The sequence below is a fragment of the Haliotis rufescens genome, unplaced genomic scaffold (genome assembly GCF_023055435.1).
Source record: "Haliotis rufescens isolate VD_foot unplaced genomic scaffold, xgHalRufe1.0.p SCAF_4, whole genome shotgun sequence".
In the NCBI taxonomy this organism is placed as follows: Eukaryota; Metazoa; Mollusca; class Gastropoda; order Lepetellida; family Haliotidae; genus Haliotis; species Haliotis rufescens.
In genome coordinates this window covers 14,202,943-14,226,675 of record NW_025964112.1, presented here as the reverse complement: position 1 = coordinate 14,226,675, position 23,733 = coordinate 14,202,943, and the positions used below count along the sequence as shown (strand labels likewise).

The window sequence follows — 23,733 nt, the reverse complement described above, 5'->3', positions numbered from 1 at the left end:
GATGTCAATCACTGGATTGTCTGGTCCTGGTATGAGTATATATACAAAATGCCATCACATAGCTGTAATATTGCTGCATTAAACAACAAACAAACAAACAGATACAGAGCCAGTGTAAGAAGCAATGGAGCCAATGGTACCACCGATGGAACCATTAGGACCTTTGGAGCCAGGGTCCCTGCAAATGGAGTAAGTCCAAGTGGAGCCAGTGTTGGAAACAATGTCATGGAGCCATGCAACAACTGTGAAGACAGTATCTATTAACATAGTTCAAGCCTCACAGTATATGGAGCCACACATCACAACAACTGTGAAGTCAGTATCTATTAACATAGTTCAAGCCTCACAGTATATGGAGCCACACATCACAACAACTGTGAAGTCAGTATCTATTAACATAGTTCAAGCCTCACAGTATATGGAGCCACACATCACAACAACTGTGAAGTCAGTATCTATTAACATAGTTCAAGCCTCACAGTATATGGAGCCACACATCACAACAACTGTGAAGTCAGTATCTATTAACATAGTTCAAGCCTCACAGTATATGGAGCCACACATCACAACGACTGTGAAGTCAGTATCTATTAACATAGTTCAAGCCTCACAGTATATGGAGCCACACATCACAACGACTGTGAAGTCAGTATCTATTAACATAGTTCAAGCCTCACAGTATATGGAGCCACACATCACAACGACTGTGAAGTCAGTATCTATTAACATAGTTCAAGCCTCACAGTATATGGAGCCACACATCACAACGACTGTGAAGTCAGTATCTATTAACATAGTTCAAGCCTCACAGTATATGGAGCCACACATCACAACAACTGTGAAGTCAGTATCTATTAACATAGTTCAAGCCTCACAGTATATGGAGCCACACATCACAACAACTGTGAAGTCAGTATCTATTAACATAGTTCAAGCCTCACAGTATATGGAGCCACACATCACAACAACTGTGAAGTCAGTATCTATTAACATAGTTCAAGCCTCACAGTATATGGAGCCACACATCACACCGACTGAGCCTCATTACTTCCAGCTATGGAGCCATTGTCAGCGACAGCAACGGTGTCGCAGATATGGAGCTTGTGCAGCCGGTTATAGAGCTGGTGACAACAGCTATTATTGGACATGTTAACACACAGTCAAACTGTCTAGCCAAACGTAGGCATTTATCATATATAGTGCCCACGAGGTATAATCTGTGCATGCATGAAAGTTATGACCACCGTAAGTGGATCTCCACTGTGTCACTGTGGGGTAGTTATCTGGTTGAGGAAGGTTATGGCGCTATCACACACGATAGCACCATACATCATCCCTGAAATCAGCTCTCTGCTACGTGTGAACTTCACAGGGGATAAATCAAAGATACAGGCAAAGGAGATTCTGGATTGAGGATGGTTTTCCTGGCACAAAGGAATCAGAATAAAGACTGTCCCAGAATGCTTTCCACACACGTTTAAGCTGAAAAAGACTTCAAAAGTATCATTCAACATGGCAGAATCAATTTTTACAATGCTATCTAGGAAAGTAGCCGAAGTGGGTTTAAAATAAAATGGCGTACTGAATTACTTCAGATTTATTTTTGCCTTAAAATCTGATTGATAAGATCTCATCAGACTATCTAAGCTAACGACATGAAGATGTCTTATTCTCACATCATTGTTAGATCAGTTCAGGGATTTTATTGGACAATTGTAAGGAAAATTATAATCTGATCCAAAAAATACTGGAAAAAAATATATTGTTTTCAGGTTATGGTGGGTCCCAAAACACTTAGTGTCTACCTCCTTCGGTGTGATTGAGGTTTCACCAAAGTGGTAAAGGCCTGATCCACTACAATCATCACGTAATGTATGGTTCACATTAACCCATTACACCGGAGTTCACTGCTCCGATCATTAGCACAAACAGCCAGACTTGCTTGTTCCTTGTGTTACTTGTACTGACCTCATATAAAATATGTACTTGTAGGCCATTTTAACAGGATTTTCTACTCTGGGTACAGAGGGTACAGAGGGTACAGAGGGTACAGAGAGTACAGAGAGTACAGAGCATACAGAGGTACAGAAGGTACAGAGGGAACAGAGCTAGGGTATAGAGGGTACAGAGAGTACAGAGCATACAGAGGTACAGAAGGTACAGAAGGTACAGAGGGAACAGAGCTAGGGTATAGAGGGTACAGAGAGTACAGAGCATACAGAGGTACAGAAGGTACAGAGGGTACAGAGGGAACAGAGGGTACAGAGGGTATAGAGGGTACAGAGAGTACAGAGCATACAGAGGTACAGAGGATATAGAGGGTACAGAGGGTACAGAGGGAACAGAGGGAACAGAGTAAAGAGGATATAGAGGGTACAGAGAGTACAGAGTATACAGAGGGTACAGAGGGTACAGAGGATATAGAGGGTACAGAGGGTACAGAGGGAACAGAGTAAAGAGGGTATAGAGGGTACAGAGAGTACAGAGTATTCAGAGGGTACAGAGGATATAGAGGATATAGAGGGTACAGAGGGTACAGAGGGTACAGAGGGACGGAGTAAAGAGGGAACAGAGTACAGAGGGTACAGAGAGAACAGAGTGAAGAGGGTACAGATGGTACAGAGGATACAGAGGGAACAGAGTACAGAGGGTACAGATGGTACAGAGGATACAGAGGGAACAGAGTATACAGAGGGTATAGAGGGTACAGAGGGTACAGAGGGTACAGAGGGAACAGAGTAAAGAGGGTACAGAGGGAACAGAGTACAGAGGGTACAGAGAGAACAGAGTGAAGAGGGTACAGATGGTACAGAGGATACAGAGGGAACAGAGTACAGAGGGTACAGATGGTACAGAGGATACAGAGGGAACAGAGTACAGAGGGTACAGAGAGAACAGAGTGAAGAGGGTACAGATGGTACAGAGGATACAGAGGGAACAGAGTACAGAGGGTACAGATGGTACAGAGGATACAGAGGGTACAGAGGGAACAGAGTAAAGAGGGTACAGATGGTACAGAGGATACAGAGGGAACAGAGTAAAGAGGGTACAGAGGGAACAGAGTACAGAGTAAAGAGGGTACAGAGGATACAGAGGGTACAGAGGGTACAGAGTAAAGAGAGTACAGAGGGAACAGAGTAAAGAGGGTACAGAGGGAACAGAGTACAGAGGGTACAGAGGATACAGAGGGTACAGAGGGTACAGAGTAAAGAGAGTACAGAGGGAACAGAGTAAAGAGGGTACAGAGGGAACAGAGTACAGAGGGAACAGAGGGTTCAAAGGATAAATAAATACAAAGTGTAGAATTCTGTGGTTTCAGTTTCAGGAAAGTGAACAAATTCTGGGTTTCTTTTATTATATATAAAAAGACAACCTTACAAAAAACATAATCTTAAAATAGTTTCATTTTGAGACCAAAGGTAAGCCTAGCCAAGTACTTAATACCCACACCATGAAGAATCTATTTGTTAATTGGACCACTATGTATGGGACTGGTATGGGCTCTTTGTCCAACACAAACATACATGGATAAACAAACAATGAATTGTACACACAACAGACACTTCATTCATCTCACACAGAAAACAGATTCTCTGTTTCCTATTATAAATGATGTAAGACATCGGAAAACACATGAGCTCATTATAAAGGCTTTCAACCAAATTTGAAAATAAGGGTAATGAAATTTAGTTTCCTGAGATTTATTGTGACAAGTCTGAATGAAGGCCTCAAATATTGTATAATCAACAACAGATCTGTGACGTGTGTTTACCTGGCACAGAACCAGACCATGTTTCTTGTGAACAGGTTAATTGCCTTATTCTGAATGTTTATCCATCTGTCATGGCTACCATATCAGTGTGGCTGATAATAAACAGGACAGCCACTAAAGTGATAAGACGTTTAGACCTGGCAGTCTTAGACTAACACTTCGTCAATGAAAACAATTCTTTAAAATAATTAGATTTTTTTCTTCTTCAAAAGAACGTTTCCTCTTCTGCTGTTTTCATGTGGAATCAAGGAAACTAGACTTGGTTTAGCAGATCTAGACTTGCCTAGGCTTTTAGCAAAAAAGTGTCTATTATATATATAAATTCCATAGTCAAGGTGCAGGACTATAGCAGTCTGTGTGATTCTTGTTAGAAACCACAGTATTTCTGTAGTGGGTTTGGGTATGGAAAATAAAGTTTCACAAGAACATTTTAGCTCCTACACAGGTAGGCTGAGTGAGTTAGTTTGGTTAATATGCTTCCTTTAGCAATAGTTTAGCAATATTATGTGGTGAATCTAACATATGGGTTTTTGATGTGATGCGAGAAGTCTCTAGACACTATGCTACACCCCTCTGCACCAAACAATTAGAACATATCTTGTGGTATTTGACCACACTTTAGTGAAACATTTGGTAGTGTTTTCACACATCCAGTCTTTCAGAGTAATGACGGTTCTACTAGGCTACCTTACCGCCCCCATATCAGTACCGTCCACGACAGAGTGGAGGCAGGAATCTGCCACCAGAGGGCTCTGCTCTGAAGTGATTTCTAAATCATTTGTCACCACTCTTCCAATTCCATGATCTGCAAGAAGACTAGTTCCCCCTCCCGATCAATGTTTTATGCAAAAAATGAGGTGAGGTGAAGTGGGTTTCACATCACGTTCAAGATTATTTCACTGACAAAGCGTGTGTGTTGCTGCTTGTACTAGTCTGGTCGTCTTGGTTAGTAACTATTACATACCACCTTATAACATCTGACACAGCCTGGGGATGAATCAGGTTAGAAAACATACTGTTATTTAGTAATTATAATAGAATATATAGTGTGAGTGAGTTGTGTTTAACGCCGCTTTTAACAGTATTCCAGTCATATCATGCCGTGTCAGCTTAATATGGGAGGAAAGCCCGAAGTGATGCAGGTCTTTGACGTTTACCACAACAACAACCACTTCAGTGAAACCCACGAGCACAGGTATGGTGCTGACATACCTAGAAACATAATCGGGTGGACCGGGATTCGAACCCACAACCATAGGTTTCTGGCATGCCCAAGGGATGCAACTCTGCACAGCTAATCGCGGCGCCTTAGACGACTGGGCCACATGTGCCCCCAGAATATATAGTGAGTGAGTGAGTGAGTATGGTTTACGCTGCTTTTAGCAATATTCCAGCATTATCACGGCTGGGGGACACCAGAAATGGGCTTTACACATTGTATCTATGTGGGGAATCGAACCCGGGTCTTTGGCGTGACGAGCGAACACTTTAACCACTAGACTACCCCACCACCACCCCAGAATATATAGAAGTTTACTGACTAATATTTGGACTTTGTGACAGAAAAACATATTTCATATTTCACAAACACTGGGTGTTGTCACTGATTTTCAGTGATCCATCCATATAATGTTCACCACTATTTTGCCTTTACTGCCCAATGGAAGAATCTGTTATCCTCTGACATTGAGATGTTATATATATTTCAATAAAGCAATAAAAATGCATTTTGACTAAAAGTACTCTGGTTTAAGACCCCAACCACCCCACCCCCTTAGAATTTTTGGTTACAGGTATTGCCACAAGTGGTCAGGAATGCTTTGCCACAAACCCCCATCCATCGTCCCCTTCCCTCAACACACACGCTTAGAGTCACTTCCAGGAACTCATCACTTCCAAAACGGTACCATAAACCTGTTGCCATGATTTAAAAAGGGAAATTTTATTTCCAAAAGATGTATAAAACAAAACAAATGTTTCCTTTCAAATGAGGTGCAAATTATCCAGTTTTTTAGCCAACAATATTTGTGTACCACACACTGGCTCATACTTTGATGCAGATCAATATATCGTGGCTAATATGTATAATTGATGAGGTCTAAACTTCAGTTTCCGGATTCAGCAGACTGTGAGATTGGGAGGCTTGCTGTGAATTGTGGGGTTGATGGTAGCACAGGAAACACACAGCTAGAGGTATTTTTGTAATGGGCAGGAACAACAGAGTGAGAATAGTACTGAGAGCATGATAGGACGACATTCTTACAAGAAAGGGTACTTGAAAGGGGGTTGATCAGCATTAGCATCAGGCCAGTAAGACTACAACCAACAAGTGGGAGCTGGACAGGGCAGCTGGACTTGTCACTTTATCGGGATTCAAGGCTCCACAGAATACTAGTTTTACGGCATTGAATGCACAAACAGTATTGAGTGTTGGTGTCTCCAACAAGACCCATCACAAACAGTGGCAACCAGTCACACAACTGACTCGAACAGGAAACTCTGTGGCACCATGTTGTGTGGAAAACCCAAGACAACATTGTGATTGTGTGAATAATGTTTTAAGCCACTGTCCACAATACTTAAGTTATGGGACAATGACCTGTCAATGACATCAATTTTGTTCTGTTGTACAAAGCGATATTAGCGCTAAGATGATCGTAACTCCATTACGTTAACATATTCTTTCGACAGTCGTATTGGTAGGGTTGTTTTGTACAACGGCACCCAGGTTAACAAGTAGTTCATTGCTTGTGAAATGATATATGAGGACATACATAGCAGTCAGTTCACATTTTCTTACCACCCTGCTCCTACAACAATATAGGCCCGTAAAGGTCCGGGGTAGAATAGGTCTTCAGCAACCCATGCTTGCCATAAAAGGCAATTATGCTTGTCGTAAGAGGCGACTTACGGGATCGGGTGGTCAGGCTTGCTGACTTGGTTGATGCATGTCATCGTATCCCAATTGTGTGCCTGCCTGGTCTCGATTATTTACAGACCGCGTCATATAGCTTGAATATTGCTGAGTGCGGTGTTAAACAACCAACCAAGAAATACAACAATATATCTGGTTTCTTTCAATCTAGATTATCTAACTCTGATTAAAAAAGAAGGAGGTTAGTGTGCAGTCTAATGTACAAGGTGCACCTGCCACCCCAAAGTCATGCATTATAGAGACACACCTCAAAATCACTAACTGTTAACGGATCTGCAGTAAAGTACAACAAATTAATAGTAGTTCAAAATATTGTAAACATCAAATGCAAAAAATGATCATCATTAAGAAAACATTTTCATCGCAATACATTTGTATTTTATTTTGAGCAAACAGACAAAAAAAATGGCAATTTCTAAAGTGCAGCGACCTACCATAGATGATTCCATACTGTGCAATGCCGTCACACAATGAGGTTTCAATGCAGTGACGTCTTACTTTTCAAAACATGATGGCCCCATTATCTTTCCTTCTTGAGAGACTGACTCTCATTCACTTTTGCCATAAGCAATATGCAGCCTGTCATAAACTTAGAATGAATTCACTGTTGATCTACTTCTAAAGTGATTTCTTTAAAAAGTTAAGTCTGCAGGGTGAAACAAAAAACAAGTACACTAACAAACCATGTTGCTTAGAATGATACGTTGAACAAGGTTTTATATTATTTTTTTAAAAATTGCTGATCCATTAACCAAGCAATGAAAAGAATGTCTGATAGTAGTTGAGTTTTCTCATTTTCTTTGCTCTAAGGGCAAGATTTTGTGTAAGTTTCACATATAACCTCTGGTTAAAAAGTTCAATCCAACAGCAAGGAGATAAGGAGATTACTTTCCCTACTTATCTGGAAACGCTCTTCCCATTAATCACCGGTGGCAAGGGATGTGTGAATATACATCACTCCTTCAACTGGACAGAGATCGAACTCTTTATGTTTTTTTTACAGTTGTGGGTATGCAAGGACATGTTTCACAGCTCTTCTACTCGACAACTGTTAACAAATGTATTACCAGGCATGCGATTTCCATGTCACATTGATCCAATATACCAAGAATTAACACAAAGAGTGAGTGAGTTGTGTTTTATGCCACTTTGAATAGTAGAAAAATGTCCAAAGTGTTGCAGATTTTACGTTCATCACTTGATGAAACCCATGTGTTTAGTGATGACAATTCACTATTAAGACGAATTATAGGTTCGCATCCTGGCAAATCCAAGGGAGGCAACTGTGGTGCCAATGACCACAAGGCCACTCATATAAATGAAAACATTTCAATGAGGCTAATTAGCATGGGTCCATCAACATAATTGTATATAGATTTAATAGTCTATTTGATTGTAAGGGTTTTGTTATGTAAGAAAGATTAAATCTCGACATGACAGCCTGTTTGTTGCCATCGTAAGCTCAGTCGTATATAAATGATATTGACTTAAAGCAAGCCTCCCAATAACAAACAGATATATCGACTATGCATCTCAAAATTTGAACAAATGCCAAGTAGGCGCCAAAAGTGTAGCGTTCAGCTGAGGGATCTAACCCAAGACTGATGACCCAATAGATCACTGTCAGGAACACCAGCACAACAAGATAAAGCAGACTGAGTCACTCGCAATGTTTTCCCAATACAATTTTAAGGAAAAACCACAAGAATAAACTAAAAACGCATAGATTTTTAAAAAATCTTTCAATCATAGCACAAACAAATTTAGATTAACTGACACAAGAGAAATCCATCACAGAATGAATAGCTGCATAAAAAGAAAAAACTTGAAATGTTTTTAGAAATATATTATTACACAATTTCAATACACAATCTTTTAATGTCCGTGTGGGGCGGGATAGAGCTAGGTTTTGCATCAGTGAGAAAAATCGCTATTTCAACTAACAATGCCAGGATCATATACACTGTAGCCATCCATCCTCTTAACAAAAGATATGGGGTAGTTTAGAGCTATTCTGTTCTTGAACCCCCTCCGGGTGTTATTGCATGACTGGCAATACAAGAATGTATATATTGATGAATGTCTATGCAATAAATGAACTCCTTATGGACGATGGCGAGCAGGAATCTGCCTTACAAATGACTAGTCAAATAGGATATAGTTCTCTAAGTTATGCATTAATATTTTATTCACTACTCACCTACTTATACAGAAATCAATTTGGCCAAAGTTTACAGTATAGTGTTTTCAGTGAAAAAATAGGACCCTCACAGAAGACTGGTTCTTAAAAAATGGGGGTGGTCGGGTAGCCTTGTGGTTAAAGTGTTCGCTCGTCACACTGAAGACCCAAGTTTGATTCCCAACATGGGTACAATGTGTGAAGCCCATTTCTGGTGTCCCCCGCCGTGGTATTGCTGGAATATTGCTTAAAGCAACGTAGAACCATACTCACTCACTCACTCATAAAAAATGTGCCTAAGTTGGTTGAATCTTTCACAAAGTACTGCAATATACTGGCAAACTGGTTTCATTCAAACAAAGCAGGACAAAAAAATTATTGAAAAGGGAAAAAAAAGTAATTTTGAAATATGAATTATTACGTCACAAATTAACTGCCAATTTCAAATTGTTTTAAAACAGTATTTTATCATGAAGATTACGTTTCAATGCCATTTCATGACAAACTAATTACTTTTGTGTGAGTTTTAATGGCTATCTTATACATATTCATTTATTTCTTCTAAGTTTTTATTCTGTGTCATCGGTGGTAGCAAACTGTTTGATGTAACTAGCAAACTGAAATGCCTTTCATCTCTGGAGTTGAATATCCCCCAAACAGGAGGAAAACAGTGAAGTTCAAACAAGGAATAAATTCTCTAGATGATTCATGGCTATTTTACTAGACATGCACAACAGGGAATAAAATAAATAGCCATTTTACAAAATGGCTGCCAGTCAACCTCAGTACCATATGAATGGTCAGCAGAAATTTATGACAATCTTCAGACCACACAGCAGACAAATCAATGAGAGGAACAGTCTGAGCCCAGTACCATTAATCTCATGAAATCAGACGTGGTATCCCTAAGGTTGATTTAACAAATATGATGGACACTGCCCTCTCCTTCATGGTAAACACAGCCTACTTTGACAAGAGTAAGGGCTTTTACCTCACTTAGTCTAATAAGCTTTGGGTAATGTCGTTCAGTTAACCCAGGGCAATGTGAGAAGCCCAACACCTGGTTGGACTAGTTCATCCGAATGAATACACCCTTGAGCGGAAACATGGCTGCCTGGGTTTGATGTGGAATGGGTCAGGAAGATGTGGAACAGGTCAGGAAGAAGTGCATGTACTAATTGGTGATCAGTTACAGATCATGAGAAATATATTTCATACTGGTAAGATTCATGACAGAATGTAATCTCTGGGGTTTGAAGGGTGTGATCAAATATCAATATTAGCTCAAGTTAATCTTTAAACTTCATTAATAATATGGACCCAAGCTCTTCTAGGGTTCAAAATTGAAGTTTTAATGCTTCATGTGCAATCAGCCCCCCATACAACAGATAGATTATTGGTTCTCATTATGTGTCGGAAAGGATTTATAACTTCACAATATGGATAACCTTTTTAGTTTGGAGGATCAGAAAAAAATATGCAGTTGCACTTTTGATTTTATCTGGAAATAAACTTTGATCAATTCTTTTCTGCCACAATAATGATTCACTTCCTGTGAATGTGTCATATTTGTCTGATTTTTTTTACCCCTTAAGTTCCATTACACATAATCAATATTGATTATAACTATACAAGAAAAGTAAATTTTAATGTCATGATGTCAAGAGAGAATAAATGCATTGATGAAGTATCAGAAGCCAATAGACTGGAACAAACAGTTCAACAGTTCTTGATGTTAATTGTTTGTTTGTTGCTTAACGCCACAATCAGCAATATGCCAGCTATATTAGTCAGTAGGTGGTCTGTAAATAATCGAGTCTGGATCAGACAATCCAGTGATTAATATCATGAGCATTGATCCACACAATTGGGATCGATGACATGCATCACCCGATCCTGTTAGTCTTTTGAGAAGAAAAGAAAGAAAAAAGAAGGAAGAAGAAGAAATAGATTATTGTCTTCATCATAAGTAGAGAAAATTGCAAAAAACGAAAAAATGTACTGTTCACTTATGAGAAGAGAGAACAAAACTAAATGAAAACAAAAACTCCATTGTGAATCAGTTGCAATATCTGTACCACAATCAACCATGTGAGATGTAAAGTTCAAATCTTTGTTGAATATTTCTAAACAATTGTACAACTTCTACAACTAAATTTCATAACTCAAAGTACTATTTTCCTTTGATCTTCCAAAAACATAACAAAAACTAACATTGAATATTGTCTTGTTTCTCATTTGTTGTGTTGCAGTATTCCATCAACAGTGACAGCAGTCTGAAAGTAATCAAGTCTGGTCCAGAAAATCCAGTGTTTGATATTATGAGCAACTATCCACGTTGTTGGGGTATGATGAAACACAATCACCCAGGTCGCCAAGCCTTACCATGTCCTTTCTCAAGTCACTTCTGATGACCAGCATAGGTTGCAGGGGACCTACACAGGGGACCTACACAAGGGACCTTCACAGGGGACCTACACAGGGGACCTACACAGGGGACCTTCACAGGGGACCTACACAAGGGACCTACACACGGGACCTACACAGGGGACCTTCACAGGGGACCTACACAGGGGATCTTCACAGGGGACCTACACAGGGGACCTACACAGGGGACCTACACAGGGGATCTTCACAGGGGACCTACACAGGGGACCTACACACGGGACCTACACAGGGGACCTACACAGGGGACCTTCACAGGGGACCTACACAGGGGACCTACACAGGGGACCTTCACAGGGGACCTACACACGGGACCTACACACGGGACCTTCACACGGGACCTACACACAGAACCTTCACAGGGGACCTTCACAGGGGACGTACACAGGGGACCTACACAGAGGACCTACACAGGGGAACTACATAGGGGACCTACACAGGGGACCTTCACAGGGGACGGGACCTACACAGGGGACCTTCACAGGGGACCTACACAGGGGACCTTCACAGGGGACGGGACCTACACAGGGGACCTTCACAGGGGACGGGACCTTCACAGGGGACCTACACAGGGGACCTTCACAGGGGACGGGACCTACACAGAGGACCTTCACAGGTGACCTACACAGGGGAACTACATAGGGGACCTTCACAGGGGACCTACACAGGGGACCTACACAGGTGACCTTCACAGGGGACCTACACAGGGGACCTTCACAGGGGACCTACACAGGGGACCTTCACAGGGGACCAGGGGACCTACACAGGGGACCTACACAGGGGACATTCACAGGGGATGGGACCTTCACAGGGGACCTACACAGGGGACCTTCACAGGGGACCTACACAGGGGACCTACACAGGGGACCTACACACGGGACCTTCACAGGGGACCTACACAGGGGACCTACACAGGGGACCTACACACAGGACCTACACACGGGACCTTCACACAGGACCTACACACAGAACCTTCACAGGGGACCTACACAGGGGACCTACACAGGGGACCTACACAGGGGACCTTCACAGGGGACCTACACAGGGGACCTTCACAGGGGAACTACACAGGGGACCCACACAGGGGACCTACACACGGTACCTTCACACGGGACCTACACACAGGACCTTCACAGGGGAACTACACAGGGGACCTTCACAGGGGACCTACACAGGGGACCTACACACAGGACCTACTCAACCCAAAACCCAGCCCTTGTTTTTGCCCTGTGTGAAAAACATGGAAAGTAGACATAAAATATTTCAATTTATACACATTACTCATATTTAAAACCTCTCAACAGTCTCAGACATGACCTCATCCTCATTCTTCAGTAGACATATTGTGTTCACACAGGATTGTCAAATGTCTTAAATGCTCAAATATGGACTCTCCTACACTAGTAAGCCAAACCGTCTAGACTTCTCGAGCCCCTATTGTCATGTTAAGAGTTTCTAATCTTATTTCTGGAACAGCCACCTCAGACAAGATCTACTCTATGTTCTAGAGCCTTCCATCATGACTTTATCCCAAGAAATGTGATCTATATATAATGCACTCACCCTGTGACAGGTTTAGAACTTCGTGTTGGATTCCTGTTCAATTCACACATTCAAACAGGAGTTGCCAGTCTGTACATAATACACAAACTTACCAAATGGGTTGTCTTCATTCTATTGCAAAGTAGACAGGGGACCCATTCCACAAAGCGATCTTAGCGCTAAGTCAATGTTGTAGTATGGCAGTAATGGTCGTCTTAGCGCTAAGATCACTTTGTGGAATGTTGTCGCTGGTCAATATTCATCATATGAGTTTCAATGTCTATAAATTACCAGTCCTTGATGGAAAAGCTTGGTGATATATAGTGGCATAAGCCACGGTAAGTGTTCAATAACCATTATGGTGTTCCTTGGATTCGTTGGTTGACAAGCGCTACACTGAAGTGTTTCACACTGTATTCATGTCTGGGCAGCCAGAAGCTGATGAAAGTTTGAAACTTTATAGAAATAACATGTATCTGATTTACTGATGATGATTGATTCTACTTTTAGCAGACATTTGTTATGATTTCAAAAAGGGTTTTGTTAATTTTATTTATGCAATGACAATCTTTACAAACATTTTGGAAACTAAAATAATTACATTTTTCAGGACAAATCTTAAACTTTTAAATCTGCAATGAGGATCCAAGTATCTCCTGCTTGACCTTAGAAATGACCGATGGGGACTGTGTGGTAGACATGTGGAGGACAATTCCAAATCTGACACATCAGTGACAAGAACGATGTCCGATGCAATTCCCTATGTTTACTTGTACCATATGTTCCCGTGTTTATTCAGGTGAACACTTGATTTGCCCTTGCATGTGTTTGTGATGGGTGCCACCAGTGGGGCAGGATATGCCCACTCTTTCAGAAAACACTTGGTATCATCAATATTTGATAGTGATTCATAAACACATACGCATGATATAGTCCGAATTGTACAATCGATTCTGTTTGGGTCAGATATTTCTTATGAATATGGAAAGGGTTTTATCGCTTTTATTTATAATGGCCGACTTAGGTCACTGTGAGTCATTGCTGTTTGACAATCCCAGACTTGTTTACAGGCCTCCTTGACAATGATGGATTTCTCAAGTAGATCACTGATTCCCATATAGAGAAGGCTTTGATATATCTCATGTGGAAGCCAAGTTTGGATGATTTAATATCATCCCATGAACTACCCCTTTGCAGAAACAAGCAAAGGTCCACAAACTGACATTAAGTTAATGAATTCAGAGAGAAACAGATACTCATTATGAATGTACATGTTGTAATATTCATCCCTGTTACGGCAAGTCAATTAGCCTTATTAACCCTAGAGGAATGGACATGTTATTATAACAGTAACTAACAAACATACATCATACATTTATCCTAATATTTCACAACTTGCCACACACACAAAACAAAAATTTCAATGGTTTAAAATCTATTCCTTTGAAAAAAATTATTTCCAAAAAGCTAAAGCATTTAACAAGACATTTATTATTTATGAACTGTATATATTTTGGTAAAAAAGTCTTTGATGCTGAAAATAACCCACTGGATCTCCCTTCCAGGGTCTAGCGAGGACACCCAGACTGTGGCAGCATTACACTGACTTTTGACATTTAAAAGAAGCGCATTTACCTCGAGTGACCCACAAGCCATAAAGTGTCTAACTCAAACGAAGCCCTCATGTCTACTACAGATCAATCAATATATAGACAGGGCCACTGGTACACATTCTCTACAAGCACTTAAAGCTCTTCAGTAAGGGACAGATCCTATTGCAATCAAAACAGGAACTTAAACTGAGCACTTATGGGTTAATCATAATATATTCAATTTTCATAATTTCTTCCAACAGCTGTTTCAAGCAGGATGAAGACCAGTTCATAATAACACCTATATGACAACATACTGAGTTCATATTCAATGTGTTGGCTATTCTATCTGTGAAACAAGTCATGTGGATCATTCCAGCTTGATGTGAACCTGGTATTATGATTGGGAATAAACATTGCAGGCTAACGTGCTGCGGCCATAAATGATGAGTCTCTACACTCCTTACCCACAACATGAAACTAGTACAGGCTTTCTGGTCATGATAATAGTAATCATGTGTGTCACAGCTCTTGTCAGTATTTATGGCACAAGCTATTATTCCTCCATCTGTTGCCTCAACAACTGACACATCTCTACCTTACACAGCCTTAATTCTCATACAGTCTATAAGCGTAGTATTTGATTATAAATCATTATTTTCACCTGTCAAAAATGATATAGGTAAAATCGATTCTATTGTCAACCAAAAATGTCCGCCAAAAATGTCAGCCTTACCTCTGACGGAAACATGCTGCAGTTCTAGCACCAGCCTCAACTGTCATGTGACTCGACAATCACAACATCGTCAAATCACAAACATTAATCGCAAGAAATGGATTTTCAACTTCCATTATGGAGCCAGGTGTAAATCCAAAGAGAGCTACATTTCCTACGAGGTGATAACACAAAGGTTTGGACGCCAGCTGAAAGCGATGGCATTAACATTATTCTCAGCAGCCGACTTGATGCATCATGCTCAATAATTGCTAGCACAGGTAAAACCTACCTGGTTACTGTTCCTGATGTGTGGCTAGTGCCATCTACCTTCACAGAGAAAGCCACAATAAAATCAATATGCGGACTGACAAGCACACAAAAATAATGTCAAGTAATTAAAAATCTTCTGTCCGGGGATAACATACTGACTGTTATGACAACTTAATGAATGGCTAGAGAGTTTCCCATTGATCTTTAACTGGTGTTGTTGTTTTTTCTGAGGAGATCCATCTGTTACATTTTCAGTGATCAGTGACTTCATGACCACGATATTTATGTGCCTCTCTGTAACCAGTTTGTATAAAAATCATAGGATAAATGTGTCGTCAGGAAGTCGGTTCTATTTTTTACTCATGGAGGAATTTATAATGTTCTCAGGCACTGTAAATATAATTTGATGTTTTGTGACATTATGATACAAAAACATTTCTGTTTATACATTTTGTCTTATTCATCAATCATCCAACTGACATACATAGTCAATCCTTAGAGATATAATGGGCACAAAATATCATGTTTTATCCACAAGGTTCAACAGAACTGGAATAAAAAAAATGGTATCAAACAAGCATGAATAAACAGCTTTCATAGCACTAGATGAAGCATAACTGTTGTCATCACATGCTAAGCTCCTCAGCTCTGTTCTCACTGTTAAAACACAATTAACAGCTAATTGTTTGTTTGTTTGTTGTTTAATACCGCACTCAGCAATATTCCACCTATATGACGGCGGTCTGTAAATAATCGAGTCTGGACCAAACAATCCAGTGATTGACATCATGAACATCGATCCACGCAATTGGGATCGATGACATGCATCAACCAAATCAGCGAGCCTGACCACCCGATCCCATTAGTGGCCTCTTACCACAAGCATAGTCGCCTGTTACGGCAAGCATGGGTTGCTGAAGACTTTTTCTACCCCGGATCTTCTTGGGTCTGTATTGGGCTCATATACTGGTACTGACATCTGCATATTTATCATGAGAGACCGATCATTTCAGATCATTTCCTTCAATGTTCCACATGTCAATCAGACTCTCCTTATAGCACAACACATTCAGTCTTCTGTGTAGTTCTACAGAAGTACTTGGTTTGATTCCAAATAAACCGTAGTTCTCGGTAAAAAGTTATCTATGCTTGAATTTCTCTGTTGGATTTCACCAGTATATGCAACAATGCTGTGATGTGATATTGCAAAAATAACAAAAACTCACTTCCTGAGTTTGATGAGATTGTGTCTGGGACAGACAAACCATGACTGAGTGGACACACACTCAAACAAAATAATGTTTTATGCTGCAATCAGTGAAATTGAAGCTATACCACAGCAACACAAAATAGTTTGAGTAGGTATCAGACTGAGAGCAAGATTGACAACCTACACCATTGATGTACAAGAACAGCAAAATCACAGAGCTGACCATGTAAAAATTCCTATTTCAGTTGGCTGTTGATGTGTATGTGACTCGCAAAGAAAGCTGGCACTGCAGAGGAATCAGCATCTGCCACCATGCACCACCAGACATGGATCAAGTCCTGTTTCCTGTCTTATAACATTGCTGTACACAGTTGTACAGAAGACACAATATCCTGTGCTATAACATAGCTGTACACAAGACACAATATCCTGTGTTATAACATTGCTGTACACAAGACACAATATCCTGTGTTATAACATAGCTGTACACAAGACACAATATCCTGTGTTATAACATTGCTGTACACAAGACACAATATCCTGTCTTATAACATAGCTGTACACAAGACACAATATCCTGCATTATAACATAGCTGTACACCTGACTCAATGTCCTGTGTTATAACATTGCCGTACACATGACTCAATGTCCTGTGTTATAACATAGCTGTACACAAGACACAATATCCTGTGTTATAACATAGCTGTACACAAGACACAATATCCTGCATTATAACATAGCTGTACACATGACTCAATGTCCTGTGTTATAACATTGCTGTACACATGACTCAATGTCCTGTGTTATAACATAGCTGTACACAAGACACAATATCCTGTGTTATAACATAGCTGTACACAAGACACAATATCCTGTGCTATAACATAGCTGTACACAAGACACAATATCCTGTGCTATAACATAGCTGTACACATGACTCAATGTCCTGTTTTTATATTGCTGTACACAAGACACAATATCCTGTGCTATAACATAGCTGTACACAAGACACAATATCCTGTGCTATAACATAGCTGTACACAAGACACAATATCCTGCTGTACACAAGACACAATATCCTGTGCTACAACATAGCTGTACACAAGAACAGACAGGTTTTATTGAGAATTCAAAAAACACAAGAAATCAATTTTTCCTCCAATATGATCCAGGATGAATGCCTTCAGAGAAGACTGTCCGACTACCAAGCATGAACACTCACTTCCTCCCAAGACTGTTGACATCCTGTACACCAGTACTTTGGCTGCAATGCGCTGTGCGACGAAGTATTACAAAACAGCACATTATTAGTGCTGCAATACTGCCTTGACAAGATGGTACCTAAACAGCATGCCTCGAAATTGGTTTTCAATGGATCTTCTAGGAATTTTACAGTTGCCTAAAATTATTGATCACTTTGGAAATGCAATCAATACCATTTCCAGTGGAAGATGAAATAATGTTTTAAGTTACAAATTGGGTTTCTATTTCGAAACACACACACACACACACACACACACACACACACACACACACACACACACACCACACACACACACACACACACACACACACACACACACACACACACACACACACAGAGGTATTTGTATGGTTTATATTCAAAGCCAATAGGCAAGTACCATGTCTGAAGGACATCGCATGTTTTTGTCCTCAATGAGTTAGTAAGAAGGATTTTATGCCACTTAGAAAACTGGGTCTTGGTTCCCAAAGCTATCATATACTGTAAATCTTCAAATTAATGTGAGCATGAAATAAAAGCAAACATGGGAGTGTCCCTTGCTAGCACCAATAATATGACATTTTTATCTGGACAAATCTGAGTATATTGTTATGTCCGGTTCACTGCAAATGGGCCCATGAAGATCCGGGGTAGAACAGGTCTTCAGCAACCCATGCTTGCCATAAAAGGCGACTATGCTTGTCGTAAGAGGCAATTAAAGGGATCGGGTGGTCAAACTTGCTGACTTGGTTGATGTTGCATGTCATCGTATCCCAATTGTGTGGATCGATGCTCATGATGTCAATCACTGGATTGTCTGGTCCAGAATTGATTATTTACAGACAGCCGTCATATAGCTGGAATATTGTAGAGTGTGGCGTTAACCAACAAACAAACAAAGCATATGGGCGAAACCATGACATATGTAACACAGCTAACAATAAACAAGGTAACTGAGTGCTAGATTTAGACAGCGCTAATCTTACCAAATCTAACCAAGTCGATCAAGCTGTTATGACTGTTTCCAACTGTGCAAGATGGTGAGGTTGTTCTTTACAAACAAAATGCTGCTCAACAGTATAAGAGCAGTCTTGGTGAAAAAACCCAGTCCATTTATGTTCAAAGGCCAAATCAAGAAACAACACTTGGAACCTGTACACTTTTCGCTGCTGCCCCGACCTATCTTTAATTTGAATGCATTATTTGAAAGTTCCTGATTCTGACTTCATTGAAGTTAGATTACATGTCAATCAGTTGAAGTTAGGTTGTGAAGATAGCAAATGATATTATTCAAGCTGTTGTCACCCCATACTCTATTATGGAATTCCAAGTCTTGGCATTATCGGTTGCTGATTAGTTTTATTGTTCAAAGGCAGAGCTACTCATATCAATTTCATGACAGAGTTAAGGCATGCTCATTAATTTGGTGACATTCATGCATTAATTTCATGATTTCCAGGAGTTATGACTGACATCAGTTTGTTTTATGTTTGTTTCTTGGTAACATTCAGCAATATTCCAGCAGTATGAGTCTGGACCAGACTATCAAGTGATTTATATTATGAACAAGGTTCCATGTCACCAGGATACTATTACATGCCATCAAGTCACCAAGTCAGACTACCCTGTCCATCAAGTCACCAAGTCAGACAACCCTGTCCATCAAGTCACCAAGTCAGACTACCCTGTCCATCAAGTCACCAAGTCAGACTACCCTGTCCATCAAGTCACCAAGTCAGACCACCCTGTCCATCAAGTCACCAAGCCTGACAACCCTGTCCATCAAGTCACCAAGTCAGACTACCCTGTCCATCAAGTCACCAAGTCAGACTACCCTGTCCATCAAGTCACCAAGTCAGACTACCCTGTCCATCAAGTCACCAAGTCAGACTACCCTGTCCATCAAGTCACCAAGTCAGACTACCCTGTCCATCAAGTCACCAAGTCAGACTACCCTGTCCATCAAGTCACCAAGTCAGACTACCCTGTCCATCAAGTCACCAAGTCAGACTACCCTGTCCATCAAGTCACCAAGTCAGACTACCCTGTCCATCAAGTCACCAAGTCAGACCACCCTGTCCATCAAGTCACCAAGTCAGACCACCCTGTCCATCAAGTCACCAAGTCAGACCACCCTGTCCATCAAATCACCAAGTCAGACCATTCTGTCCATCAAGTCACCAAGTCAGACCACCCTGTCCATCAAGTCACCAAGTCAGACCACCCTGTCCATCAAGTCACCAAGTCAGACCACCCTGTCCATCAAATCACCAAGTCAGACCATTCTGTCCATCACATCACCATGTCTGACCACCCTGTCCATCAGATCACCAAGTCAGACTACCCTGTCCATCAAGTCACCAAGTCAGACCACCCTGTCCATCAAATCACCAAGTCAGACCATTCTGTCCATCACATCACCATGTCTGACCACCCTGTCCATCAGATCACCAAGTCAGACCACCCTGTCCATCAAGTCACCAAGTCAGACCATTCTGTCCATCACATCACCATGTCTGACCACCCTGTCCATCAGATCACCAAGTCAGACTACCCTGTCCATCAAGTCACCAAGTCAGACCATTCTGTCCATCACATCACCATGTCTGACCACCCTGTCCATCAAATCACCAAGTCAGACCACCCTGTCCATCAGATCACCAAGTCAGACCACCCTGTCCATCAAATCACCAAGCCTGACAACCCTGTCCATCAAATCACCAAGCCTGACAACCCTGTCCATCAAATCACCAAGTCAGACCACCCTGTCCATCAAATCACCATGTCTGACAACCCTATCCATCAAGTCACCAAGCCTGACCGCTCTGTCCATCAGATAACCAAGTCATACCGCTCTGTCCATCACATCACCATGTCTGACCGCTCTGTCCATCAAATCACTAAGTCTGACAACTCTATCCTTCAAGTCACCAACTCTGACCACCTACCTATCCATGAAGTCGCCTCTTACAACTAGCATAGGTTGCTGGGGACCTATTCTAAACTGGAATCTCCAGGGACACTAGTTTGTGTAAAGTAAGTTCAAGAGCATATGGTCTTAGATAATCGTGGCTCAATGAACACTTTGTGGAACTGTCCCTGGGCCTATCTGGCTTGCCATTTCTGATGATGTTCACCCACTCACTTCAGATATTCAGTCCTAATGTTCATCACAGGAAGATCTGCCTTCAAGTGACAGACTTTATTAGGAGAATCAAGCCCAGGCAGCCTCTGTCAGCCTTCTAAGTTGGTGTGAAAGGACTAGAGATACTTCCGATGTTCCACGCAGAGGCAGACGTGGTGCACTGCCATGCATAAATGATGTTACACATCTAGAATTGGGAGACAAGCCTACTGAGTCATTTCACTGACCTAAAGCCAAGGACAATCTCTTAAGATGGAACAGACAAACCCAATATCTACCATCAATGTTGTAGGAATAATTGAACGACGGAGGAAAGTAGTCTACAGATTGTAAAGAGCGACAGTGGTTAGTCACACTGTTATCCCAAGGGATTTTTCACAATTTAAGGCAAATATGAAATTAACTTGCTAATCTTAACCCTGTGACAAATATTCAGCTTCTAACAGAACATCGAACAAGGCAGACTGATGTATTTAATGTGGAACAAGAAAACCTAATGCATCTGAGACAGATGGCACAAAAAGACATTATAACATTCCAGCTGATTCAACATTTTGTCATGTGTCTGTCCATTCATGTGATTGGCATAAATCATTTTAATGTAATTGTTTTGGAAGTAATAAACTGATGCACTGAAATGAATAAAAAATGATTTTGCTAGTTTATACATTAATGTTGTTGTTGTATTCAAGTTTTCTGGCACCAAACCAAGAATAATTCAAAATGGAAAATTCTTCCACAATATCGATAATACACATATTTCACTGGCAACAGGCTGGCTGATCAAACTGATATTTTGCACTATTATGTGTGTGTGTGTGTGTGTGTGTGTGTGTGTCTGTGGTGGTGGTGGTGGTGGGTGTGTGTGTCTTCGGTGTGACGAGCGAATGCTTTAACCACTAGGCTACCCGACCACCCCTACTTCTGATCTGAATGATATAGTATTGTTGGTCCAAACACTGCATTATTCAATATGCCACATCTGATTTATATTGATGTATGGATTTTAAGATCCTTTCACATCAGTGTATCCTGTCAGAAAATGTTACCAATCTTAAAATGAACTTGTTTAAAACTGAAAACTAAAAGGCAAATTTCAGATCAAAAGAACTTCTAAATGCACAAAAGCCATTTGATACACATAATCCTCAAAGTTTGTAATCCAGCTTCCAATAAATATAATGCTAAACACACAAAGATGGGAGACATGATGTGTATATTTAAGGACACATCCCTGGTTGTTCCATTCAGATAATGTTTGTATCCAGTTGTACTAGTCGTGATAATGTAAGAGATATCAAGGTCAAGGACACAAAAACGCAAGAATCCTCACCAACCTTTTGCACAGACGTCTGATACACACATATCTCTACATTGACATAGGAATTTTCTCATCAACAACACTATATGCTCTTAACAGACAGATTACAGAATATACTGTTCTTTACAAGTTTAACCCATATGATCAAAAGTTCACCAACATCTGTCCTGTTTCTGAAAACATACTATGAACATGTTTTTTTTAGGAAAATGGTAGCAATACAGAAGTAGTTGTCAGGTAACTGTAACCTGTAACATGTTTCCCTGAAGTACAACCAAACTGATCTCCTGGTACGTAGTCTGTCATACAGACCCTGAAACAAATATATCTAATACAGCCCATGCAAGTCTATAATATTGGGCAAGTCTAGATCTGAAAATGAAGAAAGTCTCTGGGCTCCTTTCTATTATATTTTATACCTATAATTTAACAACTGTTTATTTCGTTAAAATATTTTCATGTCAGAGACTAGATGGTAATTGAGATCAGTATACAGTAGAGCATGATGTGGGGCAAGATTCCACCCGTGCCCAGCAACAGAGTGAAACAATTCAGTTGTTGGACAAACACTTGTACTTGCCCTCACATACATATATCACTTCTTGTCAAAACTTTGACTGATGGTAATTGTAAATATACTTAACCTTATTTTCAAGTTTGTGAAGGTCATAGACAATGTCTTATCACAAGTGGATGATAAAATCAAGAAAATATGCAAATGCCACTTGTCACACTGTATAATAATATTGTTAATAATATATGGCCTCTGAAACTATGTAATTCTACCTCAGTATGAGTGAGACTGCAGTTATGCATGGCTCGCCGATACAAGCCAGACCTTCAATGAACATATATTTTCCTTGTTTATTGATTTCACTTACATCTGAATTGATCAAGAGGAGAGAAAGCTAGGAATAGTTTTGGTACTTAAAAGTTGTGATAAAAGTATTTTTTTTGCTAATGACAAACAACTCATAAATATTCCCTACTTATACTCAAACATCATAATCAATCAAGTACCAGTACATTCTGGTAATGTATTATCTCGTGTGTACAACCAAACAGAATGTGACCAGTACAACCAAACTGGATGTGACCAGTACAACCAAACGGAATGTGACCAGTACAACCAAATGGAATGTGACCAGTACAACCAAACGGAAGTACAACAAAATGGAATGTGACCAGTACAACAATACAGAATGTGACCAGTACAAACACAATGTATCTCCCCAGTACAACCATATACTAAGTTGGTTTATCAGTAATACATTCCAACACCCATAAGCCACTTCAAGTGTCAGAGTAACAGAAACCTGTCAAAGCACAAACTGCCTCTCAAACACAGAGTTATTTACGC

The 23,733-nt window shown here is 40.5% G+C and overlaps 1 protein-coding gene across 12 annotated transcripts in view; it reads right to left on the bottom strand.

The window, feature by feature from the left end:
• LOC124140489 (dipeptidyl peptidase 4-like) overlaps positions 1 to 23,733 on the bottom strand; it is a 544,190-nt gene that overhangs the window by 83,532 nt on the left and 436,925 nt on the right. Inside the window, exon 1 of one of the 12 annotated variants that reach the window (XM_048382370.1) lies at positions 15,202 to 15,231. The exons of the other annotated variants lie outside the window; for them this stretch is intronic. Coding sequence (XP_048238327.1) covers positions 15,202 to 15,216 — 15 coding nt within the window. The 5' untranslated portion in view covers positions 15,217 to 15,231. Of the gene's footprint in view, positions 1 to 15,201; positions 15,232 to 23,733 lie in introns of those variants that run through there. 12 annotated transcript variants of the gene reach the window in all.